The following is a 14097-nucleotide window of genomic DNA, read 5'->3' on the forward strand; positions in this document are numbered from 1 at the left end:
TCAGATTGTTTTATAATCCTGGGCAAGCCATTTAACTTTAGGTGTCTCAGTTTCCTCATCTATAAAATAGGGATAATAAATAGCACCTGCTTCACAGGATTGTTACTCATAATTATGAGGATCAGCTGAGCTAACATATATATGTAAAGGGCTTTGTTAAGCCTGAAAGCACTATATAAATGCTAATTATTATTATTATTATTACATTTTTCTCTCCTTGATTAAGAGAGTGACTGGATCAGTGAAGACAAAGCCTCTGAAGACAAACTCTTAAGAGCAGTCGTACCCCTATGAACTTGGGGAGAATAAATCTTCTGCTTGAAGGACATGGTTCTACCTTTGGACACAAAAACTGAAAGACTCCTAGGCAAGGAGGATTTTTCATCAAGGGGCTGTGAAAATTCTGCCTTTGAAAGATAGAACCAGATTGGTACAGTGCAAAGGGTCTTGGTCTCAGAGGCAGATGGAATGGATTCATAACCCAGCTCCAAAAACTCCTACTAGCTATGCAAATCTTCTTAAACCTCACATTTCTCATCTGCAAAATGGGGATGATACTCCTACTACCTATATCATAAATATGTTATAGGAAATTGCTACATAAACCTTAAAGTGCTACATAAATGGGGCTTTCATCTTATTATTTTTGATGATATGTCTCTGGTGACAGAGGAATCTTTGTTAGAATAACAACATGTTGGGAGTTTTCTTTGATTTTTACAACAAATGTAAGAAGCTGGACCAACCACACTAAAAGGAAGGCATATTGCTTTCCTCTTTGTTGTTATATTTATTCTGTATTTTCATATTAAATAGAATGTATGTATATTATGTATAAATATTAATTATAACAAATTATATCATAGAGGTACAATGTGTTATATTTTTTAAGTAGAGTTTTAAGTTCTCTAGTTAGTTGAAAAACTAAGAATGGATAAAAAACTAAATTTTAATTTTAATTTGTGTGTCTAACTATAAACTTCAAGATGAAGGAGCCTTAAGCAGTGCCTTATAGCATACAAACATTTTTCAGCAAATAAAGACATTTACTACATAAAAGAAAGCACTTGAAAAAAAAGTTCATTGTAGGTAGACATCAGAGGTTCACTTGTATTCTTTTATATAGAATTTATTTGTTAAGAAAAGTCTCAATTTAAAATTTTGCTTGTTCAAAAAATAAGTATGCCAAATGTTTATGGATGGTGGTTATTATATAATATGTTTTATAATATGCCCATTAGGATTACCTGGCACAGTGCTTTACTTATAACAGATGTTTGTTGGATGAATGCATGTATAAATTAATTGCATGTTATGGTCTTTTACTATAAAATATTCTCTACCCTCAGTGGAACTACTTGGACAGCTAAGTAATGGGAAAACTGATAAGAATTCTGGCCATGGAGTCAGGAGGACTGTCTTAGATACTTTCTAGCTGTGTGATCTGGGGGTAGATTACATAACCTCTCTACCTCAGTTTTCTTATCTATATAATGAAAATTATAACATCCACATCATAGGGTGCTTCGCAAATCTTAAAGCACTCTACAAATGTTAACCATTATTACCGTTTACTTAATGAGTATGTGTGGAGCCCAGGACAGAAACTAGAAGATGGTTGTTATTGTTTTTTAAAACTTGTTTTCTTATGATTTGCTTCTTTCTCCTAGAAGTGGCTAATAGAAAATAAAACCAAGATAATTAATTCTGCTTAGTTGAATTCCCATTAATCAAGATTCTACTGTATATTATCTTGTGCACAGCAGAGTAGAGCATACAAAAACAAGCTTATTATCCTCATTATTTTATTTTAGTTAAACAATTTGACATAGTAGTTGAAATTTCCCTAGTGACCACCATCAGTCTAAATTAACCGGTGTAAATGCTATCACCAGACCTCGGGGTTTATTTGATTTGAACTATTCACATTTCATTTTTCTCCCTTTGGAAGCAAGAAGTTTGCCACAGTTCTGTTTGAAGTAAGGTGGCTTTTAAATGATTTGTTTTCCTTTTGACACACTAAACAATACAAAGCTATTTTGTCAGTGTTCTTCACATCATTGGTTATCGTCTCAACTCTAAACATCTGCCCTGGCTTTCTTCTTTTTATTTTCTTCATTTTACTTTTGAAAATGGTCTCAGAATTTTGGTTTATTGCCAAAAAAATTTGGTGTCATCTTAGGTTTCTTTTATAGGCATATGCTATCCATCATGAAGCAAGGAATAATCCTGTTTTCTGATTTGATTGGACCACACCTATGATGTTATATTCAGTGCTGGGTGGAACATTTCAGGAAGGTCATTGGTAAACTAGAGTTCATCCAGAAAAGAGTTACCTGTCTGGTGAGGGTTTTAAAACTTGGCAATCAGGAATTAGTTGAAGGAGCTAGGAGGATGTAATACATCTTACACAAATATATTTAAAGTTGTCACATAGAAAGGAAATTTCTTGGCCCCCAAAAGTCAGAGTTAGGTACAATGAATGGAAGTTCAGAGAAGCAAATTTCAGCTGAATAAAAGAAAAATCTTCCTAACCATTAGGGTTATCTCCAAGTAGAGGGGACTGCTTCTGGAGGCGGTGAGGTCCCCATCACACTGGAGGTCTGAAAGCTGCAGCTGGATGACCACTTGCCAAACTGTTGAAGAGGGAGTTCATTTATATAGTCTGGGCTTGGCGATCACTGAGATTTCTTCTAACTCTCAAACTCAAGGTCATAACAAATCTGGAAAAACTTTAGGCATGGCCCAGGTCATGGATTATATGTCTCTTTTTCAAGGACTACCCTGCCTAAATTTTAAAAATCTCATGACTAGAAGATTGATCACCAAGTATTAAATTTTTTGGAGCCACCAGATCTCATAAGACCATCTACTAAGAAGTAGAGGTCTTGGGATCTGTGTCAGTGGAAGAAATACCCACACTGATGAAGTGACAGCTATTTTGGAGAATAGGAAAGAAGATAAATACCTAGTGTGTGACAGACACTGTTAAACAGTTTAGAAATATTTCATTTGATTTTCACAACACATGTTATCTCATTAAATTTTCATGACCTAGCTAGAGGTAATAACTTATAATTTAATAATATTATATATATATATAATATAATAATAAAAGAACTCCAGGAAACTGAGACAAAGTTGTACTTTCCTGGAGTTCTTTTACTTCTGTGTTTTCTATAAGTCTACTAGTGATTATATTAGAGGAAATAGGTTGTGTGTAAGTTCTGGCTTATCATCCCCCCTGAGCTCTAGACCTTCATCTCTAGTTGCCTATTTCCACTTTGTGATCCTAGTGCCACATTGCAGTGAGACATGGAATACTATGTTCTCTGAAGAATTAATAATGAGTACCACACAGAAGGCAATGGAGAGCCCCATTGGGAGTGGGTATGACCAGACAACAACACACAAACTAATGGAGAAGTTAGAAGAACAGGAATAAAGTCAGCTAATAATTGTATGATAGGAAGATTAGATAGGATGGTCACATGATGATGGCAAGGGATAAAGGAAGAAATCCAGATAAAGACTTTCTATATATATATATGTGTGTATATATATATACACACATATATACATGTGCAATATAGGAGAAAGTGAGGAAGACCTCTAGAAAATTGGGTAGATCCCTATAGCAAACTTAGGGAGGGCATGGATAAGAGTTGCATATGATGAACAGGTTATGATCTTTCATCATTAGAGACCTCCAAAATCAATAAGATCATGGATCCATTTGACCATTCCATTATCATCTTAAACTCAACATATCCAAAACCAAATGAACATTCTTTCCCCATGAACTATTTTTTGACTCCCCTATTTTTGTCAATAGAATAATTATTCATCCAGTCATTCCTAATCAAAGCCTTAGTTACCTTTGACACTATCCTCTTTTATTTCTCAAATGCAAACTCCTACAAATACCTCTTGAATCAGTTTATTGACCATTCTTCTCATTCTCACACAGAAGTACATTACTGATTGAAATATAATGTTTCCCAACTTTGTCTTGTACCTCCACATCATTCCTTCATATGTTGTCAGATTAAAGTTTCCTTATAAACAAATATGATCTATGTTACTCTTAGCTTTCAGTTCTTAGTAGCTCTATATTACTTATCAAATAATTCAAGGACTTATACCTTTCCACGTTCCTAGTTGTATGCACAAAAATCATAGAACCACAGAGTTTCAAAATTGGAAAGGACCTTAGAGCCTAGATTATTCAACTTATTCCTGAAAAAGATCCTCCCTATAATATAATTTGATAAGTTGTTAGTCAGCCTTTGCTTGAACACCTTTAATAGGGAGGAACCCACTATATTCTGAGGTAAGCCCATTCTACTTTTGGATAGTTCTAAGGGTTATCAAGTTTTTTCTTATATCAGGTCTAAATCTGTCTCTCTGACACTTTCACTCATTGCTCTTCGTTCTTTCCTCTAGAGCAGTGGTTCCCAAACTTTTTTGGTCTGCTGCCCCATTTCCAGAAAAAATATTACTTAGCCCCCTGGAAATTAATTAAAAAAATTTTTTAATAGCAATTAATAGGAAAGACAAATGCATCTGTGGCCATCACTGCTTTCCTGGATTGCTGCAGCACCCACCAGGGGGCAGTAGCGCCAACTTTAGGAATCACTGCTCTAGAGTCAAGTAGAATAAGTTTAACAAATAAACATTTTGTTGATACTTATTTTTTTCTGACCTCAGAGTTACTCTTCAATTACTCCTCCTCTATATTCTGCCTTCATGGCCCCTCTCAAAGAACCTTAATTTGTAACAAAGAAGAATCACTGGGCAAAACAAGCATGTTGGCCTTTTTAGTCAAGGTATGCTTTGGTCTTTGCCAAGAAGAGAGAGGTGTGTTTCAGTGTCAGATTAGTTACTGGCTTGCCAAGAATTCTTATGTCTTTCATTTCATCATTCTGTTATTTTCCTTTTATCATGATGCAGATTGTTCTCCTGGTTCTGCTTACTTTGTTCTGCATCAGTTTATACGTCTTCCTAAATTTCTCAGAAACCTTCTAACATTTTATTATTTCAATAATTCCAATAATATTTTATCAGTCCACATTTATTATATTTCACCGTTAATTTTTTTATTTTCCCTCTTTTACATGACAATTCTTCAAATACTTGAACAGCTGTCATGTCTTTCCTAAGTCTTCTTTTCTCTAGGTTAACATTCCCAGTTCTTTCAACCTATCTTCATATACTATGATCTTAAAGCCTTTTGGTATCTTGATGATCCTTCTGTGGATACTCTCTAGCTTATCAATGCTCTTCCAAAAATATGATGCCCAGAACTGAACTCCAGGTATAGTCTTCTGGACAGAGTTCAATGGAATTACTGTCACCCTAGACATGGACACTATTTCTCTCATTGTAGCTAGATGCCCTTTTACTATCTTCCTACTTATTTGGGGTTTTGACTCTTTGCTTCTAAGTTTGTTTTTTCCTTTCTAGTCCAAAGATAATTTTTCCTGCAGAAAAAAACAGAAACATGCATTGAGTAGTTAATTCTGTCTTGTTTCTATAATTTGTTTTCATCCTATTCCTGCAGCATTCATATTACTCCTTTGACCCTCTTCTTTCCTCCAAGATAGCGTAAAAAAAGCCTTTCTTTGGTCATCCTTCACTTTTCTTATCAGACTTAGCTCATTCTGACCCTATTCCTATAGGAGCATCTTTATTGTTATTGTCAAATATCATGTATTTGTATTCATTCTTCATTTTTGCCCTCATTTTATCTTTTGTATGTAGGTTTTTAAATCTAAGTTGGTTGATAAGTTCCCTGTGCATCCACATTGTAAGCATTATTCCTTTTTCATACCTCATCAGAATTGTTCCACTTTGACTCTTCATAATTTCATTCTTGAGAATTCTTTTTCTCTCCTAATTTGATTTTCCCTGAAGAAGTGTAGTGTATATAATCCCATCTTTTCCCTGATCTATGAAATATGTCTGCTAAAATTCAAGTTTGTGAAATACCCGAAGCATTTCTCTTTCTATCACGAATTCTCTTATAGAGTGATTCTTTTGTTGCTTCCTTCACCTTCATCAAGGCAAGGCAAGAAATAATAGCTGCTCTGTTTTGGCAGAAAGAGAATGCCAATAGATATCTGGATAATTAAAGTCCCTTATCATAATCATATTCTGCCGCTGTGCCAAATATTCTAGGTTTCTCCAACTTTCATCTATTTTCTTAGTCTGTCCAGGTAGCTTATAATATATCATATATGTATAATACAATACAATACAATATAATATAATAATAATATTACTTCTGTATCTGCCTCCATAGAACTTCACCCAAATGTTCTCCATTTGCCTCCACTGTGTATATGTGTCTCCATTTTTAATACCCAACAAGAATTTTCTTCCTACTATCTCACCACATTTTTTTTACCTATCTTGACCCTATTGAATAGTATATGTTTCCAAAGTCATACTCCAATTATGTGGCATTTTATCAAGTTTCAGTGATACCTGTGATATCAAATTTGCCTCCTTGAATTAAGATTTCTGGTTCACCTTGATTCTTTGTTCACCCATATTTTGTGTAATTGTATATAAATATCTGAGGCCAAAGCTTTTATTACTGGCTCCCTTTTTGGAATTTGTCTCCTGTAAATTTCTGGGCATCTCTACTGTTTTTCTTCTTTGTACATTGTACCAATTGTCTATAATATCTAAATTGGTAGAAACATATAAACATCCTTTACCTTGTTTCTTCCTTTTCAGGGTAAAGTCTTCCACACTGCTTTGAAACACCCCCCCCACTAGATTTGCAAGATTTTAGGCAAGTATATTATTATCAGTCTTTACTGGGTATACTTCATCCCTCGCCTAAAAGTCCATTTTCCTATATTTTAAGCCCTGGTTCAGAAATATCACATGAGTTGTCTTCACACACCATCTTATTAACAAAATTTACTTCTAATTGATGTCATTCCAAAAATCAGAACTGATCTTTCCTTTTTCTGACTTCACATAACACTTTATGCTTCTCTGTTTTTGTCTCTTGCCTCTCTCCGATATTCTATTCTTTCCCTAAAGCTATTGTGGAATATGGCATTTCCAACAGTACAGGAAGAATAACTTAATTATCTTTTTAATCTCTCCTAATATCTAGTATGTTGCTTTACCCACAAGATTATAGGTGTAGAGTTGAAAGGTTCCTTGAAGATCATTTAACTTAACCATCTTACTTTTACAAATGAAGAAACAGAAATCTAGACAGATTAGGTAACATGCATAAAGTCACACATCTAATTAATGTACATGGGACTAGAACCCAAGATTCTTTCCCCTAGTCTTGTGTTCTTTCCACTATGTTATGCTATTATAGCTCTCTGGCTTCTGCTTGAGAAGAGGGTTGAGAATGTGGAAATATATTGTTGATTAAGTTAACTAGGACTTTTTCAGAATGGATAATAATTCCAAGGTAATATTGTCCTAAGAATTTTCCTTGCGTAAGCCTACTACTACATTGAACCCTCAATTAGGTAGGAAACAGAGAAACAAAGAGAGTTCTTATCTGCCTTCCTTTCCCTTTTCTTTCATATATTTCTGGTTTATTTTGGAGGAATTAAAGAAGAAAACATTAACTTATTTAACAATCCTCTACTTTCTCCCTTTTCCCTCCCCAACAGCAAACCTCAAGAACATGTTAGCTTACCTTTCCTATAACATCTGTCAGCAGCTTCAGGGCCAGAGGATCATGAACCAGGGAGTCAGTATAAAAAGAACCAAGGTATTTCCTTGGGTCAATTGAGTTGTCTTGGGCACACAGATCAGGGCGCACATTGAATCCATGAGATATTCTCCCCACTGTGAATGGAAAAGCACCACCTACAAAGAAAGTTTCTCACTGAAGGGACTGATCTTGACTGGAAAAATACATGACAAAGTGGAGACATTGTTGTCATAGATGACAATTATTAAATGAGTATTGAACTTACAAAGATCATAGGATCACAAACTTAGAGCTATAAAGGCTCTTAGAGGCCATCTAGTTCAACCCCTTCATTTTACGGAGGAAGAAACTAAGCCATAAGCTCAAGGTCACATAGGTAGGAATCATCAGAGGCAGGATTTCAACACAGATTTTTCTTTAGAAATTGTGCTTTTCTTATTTGACACAAGAAATGGAAGATAGGCAAATCTATTTGAGGATGTTACATTTAAATAGAGAAGTGACAGATGGACCCTTATACAAAGTATTTTGAGAACACTTAGGAATAAAACAATGATGGTGAACCTTTTAGAGACTGAGTGCCCAAATTGCAACCCTCACACGGTATGTGAACCCCCTGCCTTACTCCAGACAGGGGAAGGAGGAATGCTCCCCTTGGGCTGCTGGGCAGAGGGGGCAGATCATGTGAGAAATGTTCATAGGTGCATGTGGAGAGGGGGAGAGGAGTAGCCCCCTCTGGCATGCATGCCATAGGTTCACCAACACAGGAATAAAATATACAAACAATTATAATAGTAGTGAATAGTTAGTTTTCTAAGTGGGACTAGGGTGTTTATATTACTTATAGGATCCAGAACCAGAAAAGACCATAGAGTACATCTCATCCCTCCTACACCTCCCACCTAATTTTTCATATGAGGACTCTATATCTCCAACGTCACATAAGTAAAACATAGCATCAACCTGTACTGAGGTCTTCTCTATAAATTCTCTTAGGATGTTCATATATCTAAGGACATAGGGATAATATATTCTTCTGTTTCTCAGGGACAAATCAACAACATCTAGAATATAAAATTTGGTAGCACAATGAAAGAGACAAAATAGAGAAATGCCCATATTTTCAGAGGGCTTTATTTTTTCATCTGGTAGACCTTTAGGTTTTTTCTTCTTTTACTTAGAAATGCACTAAAATAGCCTTCTCGTTGCAATGAAGGAAGAGGATTATAGGTGCTAGAGTAGCAGAGATAAGATCAATTTTATTCTTTTTTTTCCTGCTGGAGATACCACACAGTTAGTAACCTGACTGGGAATATTGAACTCCTGTGAGATAGAGTAGTGCTGTGTACATACATCATTTGCTGGACCTCTCAATATAGGAAGGAGGCTCCTGCATCATCTGATTAGTTCCTGGATTGAGTGTGTATATTTACTTTATATCTGTAAATTGTCCTGAAAGTCTTAGTATTAAAGCTTGATGATGATAAAGATAACAGTAATAACTTATATATGTGTATGTTAGTTTCCCTCATTGAAAGTAAGTTCGTTGGGAGCAAGGACTCAGTTTTTGTTTCTGTATTTCTCAGTGCTTAATATAGTGCTTGGCAAATAGTAGGTGCTTAAGAAATGCTTGTAGAATAAATGAATGTTTAATAAGTATAATGAATAAGTTCCTTTTACTTTATGCTTACTTTTTCAAATCTATTGATGAAAAGGATCCATTGAACAATGCCACCAAAAGCTACAATACATAATACATTTGATTTAAATTAGCTCAATTATCCTTTCACCTGTTGACCTTTCCCTCAGTTCTCATTGATAATTAATGTAGTGTGGGTGGTATCTGCTGGCTACGTATTGGCCTGTTTTAGTCTTGTTAGAGAATGAGCCACTTATAGTCAAGAGCTATTATTTCAGAAATAAAAATGCTTTTGTTAGTAATGCTAAAATAGAGAATTTCCCTTTCCACTCCAAGATCTCTGAATCCCCCCAGCAATTTTCCTGAAATAATCTACAGTGATGGGTGACTTGCCAATCTATTGGGATTAATGATCTTGGAAGCACAGAATTTTTAGGGCTTGGAGAGATCTCAGCAGTCATCTAGTTAAACCCAGTTTTAAAATGTATTTCCACTTGTAAGGATGGGGGATGGGACAAAAAGAGCCAGGAGAAGGCCGTTGGTGACAGTTACTGACAGTTGGGTCCAGAGAGGAATTCTGGGTAATTCTTGGGAGGGAGAAGGAGAAAGGGAGAACTTTCAGCGGAGGACTGAGAGAGAGAGGAGGAGAACATCTCAGCTTGAATCTAGTCCTGATGGTTTCCTGAGGATCTTTCTTTGGACATTGATACCCCTATTCCCTGGTCAAAGGCATCCCATTGCTTCTCACCCAGCAAGACTTCAACAGTGAGACAGCTAAATTTTGGGACTCCATTTTGAGAGTGATCTCTTAGTGTCCTTCTCCCATTACCCAACCTTGCTGAGAGACCCTTTCCTGTCTAATTTATAATTATAGAAAAGGATAGAAATAGAAACAGAAGGAGAAGGGACAAGGGGGGAAAAGCTTAGGAGTGGGAACCCCAAAGATTCCCACCCAAGTGATGGACCCCATAAAAACAGAGAAGGGGGCACCCCAAAATTCCTCTGCCCTTCACCCCTTTCCCCAATCCCTGAATTGTGAGTTTGTGTCCTGACCTCTGACCCTGATACACTTTGGGTGACCTTAGATAAATCCAAAACTTCTCTGAGTCTCAGGATCCTTATCTTCGAATGGATGTAATAATTATACAACCTATCTCATGCATTTGTAAAGAAAGACTGTATAAATGAGACCTATTATTATTATTATTATTATTATTATTATTTTGTTGAGGTGACTTCTTGTGGGGAAGTAACAAGAATCAACAATGAATTCTAATCTAGATTTTGCCAACCGAGAATTGAGAGATATATAGGAGGAATCACCTAACCTTTCTGGGATATATTTGTTTGCTTTATCTGCAAAAAAATTTAGAAGGTTGGGCTTGGTCATCTGAGATTTTATACAACTCTAAAATTCTGTTGCCCCTTGAATGTATAAGGTGGGTCCATTTGATGGAAGATCTTAAAATGTAGGCTTTCAAATTGAATCTACTGTAACGGGGAGCCAGTTTCCAATTCTCAAGCAGGGGAATCATGCCATGTGTTGGATTTTGTCTCTTGTGCTGAACTCTAATCTCTTCCAGGGCTGAAATTATGTTTTCGATTTCCCAGTTATACAATGAAATCTGCAGTGTGCTCTGTCCATGGTGCTAATGAACTGCAGCTCTGGTTTTACTATCTGTATTTTAGTGGGACGTGGGCCAGATTAGCATGGGCATTTAAGACACTGATCTTAAAGTAATAGAAAACATTTCAAAGCTACACAGATTAAAGGCATAAATGAGTAGTGATAGTGGCAGGAACAAGGAGATAAAAAAATCAGGAGCTACTTTTTCTGATTTGGAGGCAAGTTTTTGATATAGCTGAGGTGTGGAGTAGAAAAAAGGGAATAAGGGGAGGGAAGGGAATAAATGTGTCAGGCACTCTTATGACTGATTTTCCCATTGTACCATCTAAACTGCCTGACTACTAAATTTGGTGTCAAGAGGATATAGATTAAAATCCAAGCTCTCCTCTGGTCTTCTTGAAGGTTCTTAGGCAACTCATTTTACTTCTCTGGATTTCATTTTCTTTGGGTTTGGACCAGATGATTCCTAATGTAGCTTCTTGATCTAAATCCTATGAATACAATTATTTGACAAAGGATGTTTTCCAAAGTCTTACCTCCATGTGCAAAGCACACTTTAAGTTTAGGAAATTTCTTAAAGACTCCTCCCATAATCATTGAACAAATGGCTATGGTGGTTTCTGCTGGCATGCCTAAAAACAGCAAGCAAAGTAGAAAGATGAAGAGCTTGTTAGATTGAATCATGCTATTGCTATAGTTTTTATTGTTCTTCATCTTACTAATCACTTACATTTAATGCTCCCATCATGATAAATGCAGATTTTTAGAAATGCCATTACTTTGGATAATGTAAACTTATTATTTTAACTTTTAGTTTGGGTTGTTTAGGGGTTTAAGATAGCTTTATAGTCAAAACGCCTAATTTCAGTTCCTGGGCCCTTTGGTTATTTATGAGCATGAATGGCAAGTTGACTTGAGCTTGTCTGTCTCTAAAGTGGGGATAATAGCATTTGATTTCCTTCTTCCCTTTCCTGTCCTCCCAAGGCCAACCTGTGTAGATTAATATGAAACCTATAAAGTTCTTTAGGATTCCTGGAGGTTGATATAGTTGCTCTACATCAAACAGACTAATTAATATCCCTTCTCTTAGACATTGCCATCCTTTTTAAGACGACCTTCAAAAGAGGTCAACTCCAGAGCTGAATAGGCATATTTCTCAATTTTGAGGCCATTAGGATATAATTCTTGGAGGGGTGGCAAAATGTTTCATCTTCTGATATTAAAAAGCAAAAATCAAATGCAGGCTACTCTAAAGCCCTCAGAAGAATTTGAGCCAACTATCCTGAAATCTTCTCATGCTGGACTCCCTTTATAGAAGGAGGTAAAGAGCCAGAGAAATTTTTGACCACCTTAGGTATTGTTAAGAAATCTATATAGCCTCTATCTCTGGAGGTCTTTGAAAACTTTACTTCATTAAATTCATTAAGATTTGTCAGTAGTAATAAGTTTCAACTTTTTTCCTCATCTTACCAGAAATAGTAACAAGTAAGCAAATAAACCTGAAATGAATTACTTCTCTAATCCTACTGTAGAGTCTTGTAGAGTCATAAAAAGAGGTGATATGACTAAAATATGGGGAGGGAGAACAGCAGGGACCTAGATAATTTGCTACAAAATGGATAATTAGCTCATTTTTTGAAATTTGACTGCAAGGATCTCAGTTTAGGGATAGAAATTCCAAAATTACTGGAATGGACTCCTTCCTCACACTCATCTGTTAAAATCTGTAGTTTCTTTCAAAATTCATCTCACATTCCATTTTCTACACAAAACTTTCCTAATCCTCACAACCTCTAGTGCCTTTCTCCTCCAAATTATCTTCTATAACTTTTGTAAAAACCTCTTTGTCTAGATGTTGTCATTCTGATAGAATTTAAGTTCCTTGAGGGCAGGGTATTAATTTATTCTTTTTCTTTGTATCCTTTGCACTTAGAATAATGCTTGGCACCTGGTAAACATTTAGGAAATTAACTTTGATTGATTTATTAAGCTATTATTAGCTTGTAAAAACAATATAAGAGCCCTAGTCGAACCTGATAAAGGAATCTGGTCCTTGGGTTTTATCCCATATTCCTATTAAAGATTTAACTTTGATATCATATGCTCTAGGACAGAGGTTTTCAAACTTTTTTGGCCTACCGCCCCCTTTCCAGAAAAAATATTACTTAGCGCCCCCTGTCACATACTATCACCGCTCTCTTACAGTTATTCACCACTCTCAAATGCACCTGTGGCCATCACCACCTTTCTGGATCACTGCAGCACCCACTAGGGGGCGGTGGCACCCACTTTGGGAATCACTGCTCTAGGTGATGATGGGGATATATTATTGATACATTTCCAGCCTCCAAAACCAATACAAACCCACTAGCCAGGGGAGCCAATACTTGGCCATCCGTCCATCCATCTGCATATCCCAGGGGTGTACAAATAAGGAACAGTTCAGCTCTTCTGCAGCCTTCAAGGAAGGAAGTGACACAGAAGAGGTTATTTTAGATTGGCCAACAGCAAAATATCAGTCAAGTGTACATTTTCCTTTAGTGGCTTACTCTGGGGAAATGACCATTCTTAGATTCTAAATGCAATAATAGACTGCATAAATAAATTCAAGGAATTAGGAGCTGCCTCTTGACCTAGGGGACATATTCATTGCTAAGTTCTATTCCTTCAAACAAGACTCTCAGGTTGAAGAAATGAAGAGAATGTACCAATATAAATTCAAAATGGGTAAATGACTAAAGAGTGAAATCATAAATAAATAGGTGAACATAGAATAGTATACCTGTACAATCTGTGGGAAAAGAAGGAATTTAAGACCAAATAAGAGATAGAGAACATTGCAAAATATAAAATGAATGACTGTGATTTTATCAATTTAAAAAGGTTTTGTACAAACAAAACCAGTACAACCAAAATTAGAAGGAAAGCCACAAACTGGGAGAACATTTTTATAACAAAACTCTCTGACAAAGGCTTAATTTCCCAAATATATAAGGAACTAAGTCAAATTTATAAAAAAAGCAAGTCATTCCCCAATTGACAAATGGTTAAGGGACATGAATAGTCAGTTTTCACATGATGAAATCAAAACTATCAATAAGCACTTAAAAAAGTGTTCTAAAATCCTCCTGA

At 35.8% G+C, this 14097-nt stretch overlaps 1 protein-coding gene across 4 annotated transcripts in view; it reads right to left on the reverse strand.

Annotated features, from left to right (window-relative positions):
* Positions 1-14097, reverse strand: part of ACMSD (aminocarboxymuconate semialdehyde decarboxylase) — a 90783-nt gene that overhangs the window by 20661 nt on the left and 56025 nt on the right. For 3 of the 4 annotated variants that reach the window (XM_044669907.1, XM_044669906.1, XM_044669905.1), the window contains 3 exons: positions 13330-13423; positions 11502-11597; positions 7682-7854 (listed from right to left, as the gene is read on the reverse strand). In XM_044669907.1, coding sequence (XP_044525842.1) covers positions 7682-7854; positions 11502-11597; positions 13330-13423 — 363 coding nt within the window. Of the gene's footprint in view, positions 1-5128; positions 5484-7681; positions 7855-11501; positions 11598-13329; positions 13424-14097 lie in introns of those variants that run through there. The other variant, XM_044669909.1, reaches the window with a different exon arrangement.

The sequence above is a fragment of the Gracilinanus agilis genome, chromosome 3, assembly GCF_016433145.1.
Source record: "Gracilinanus agilis isolate LMUSP501 chromosome 3, AgileGrace, whole genome shotgun sequence".
Taxonomy (NCBI): Eukaryota; Metazoa; Chordata; class Mammalia; order Didelphimorphia; family Didelphidae; genus Gracilinanus; species Gracilinanus agilis.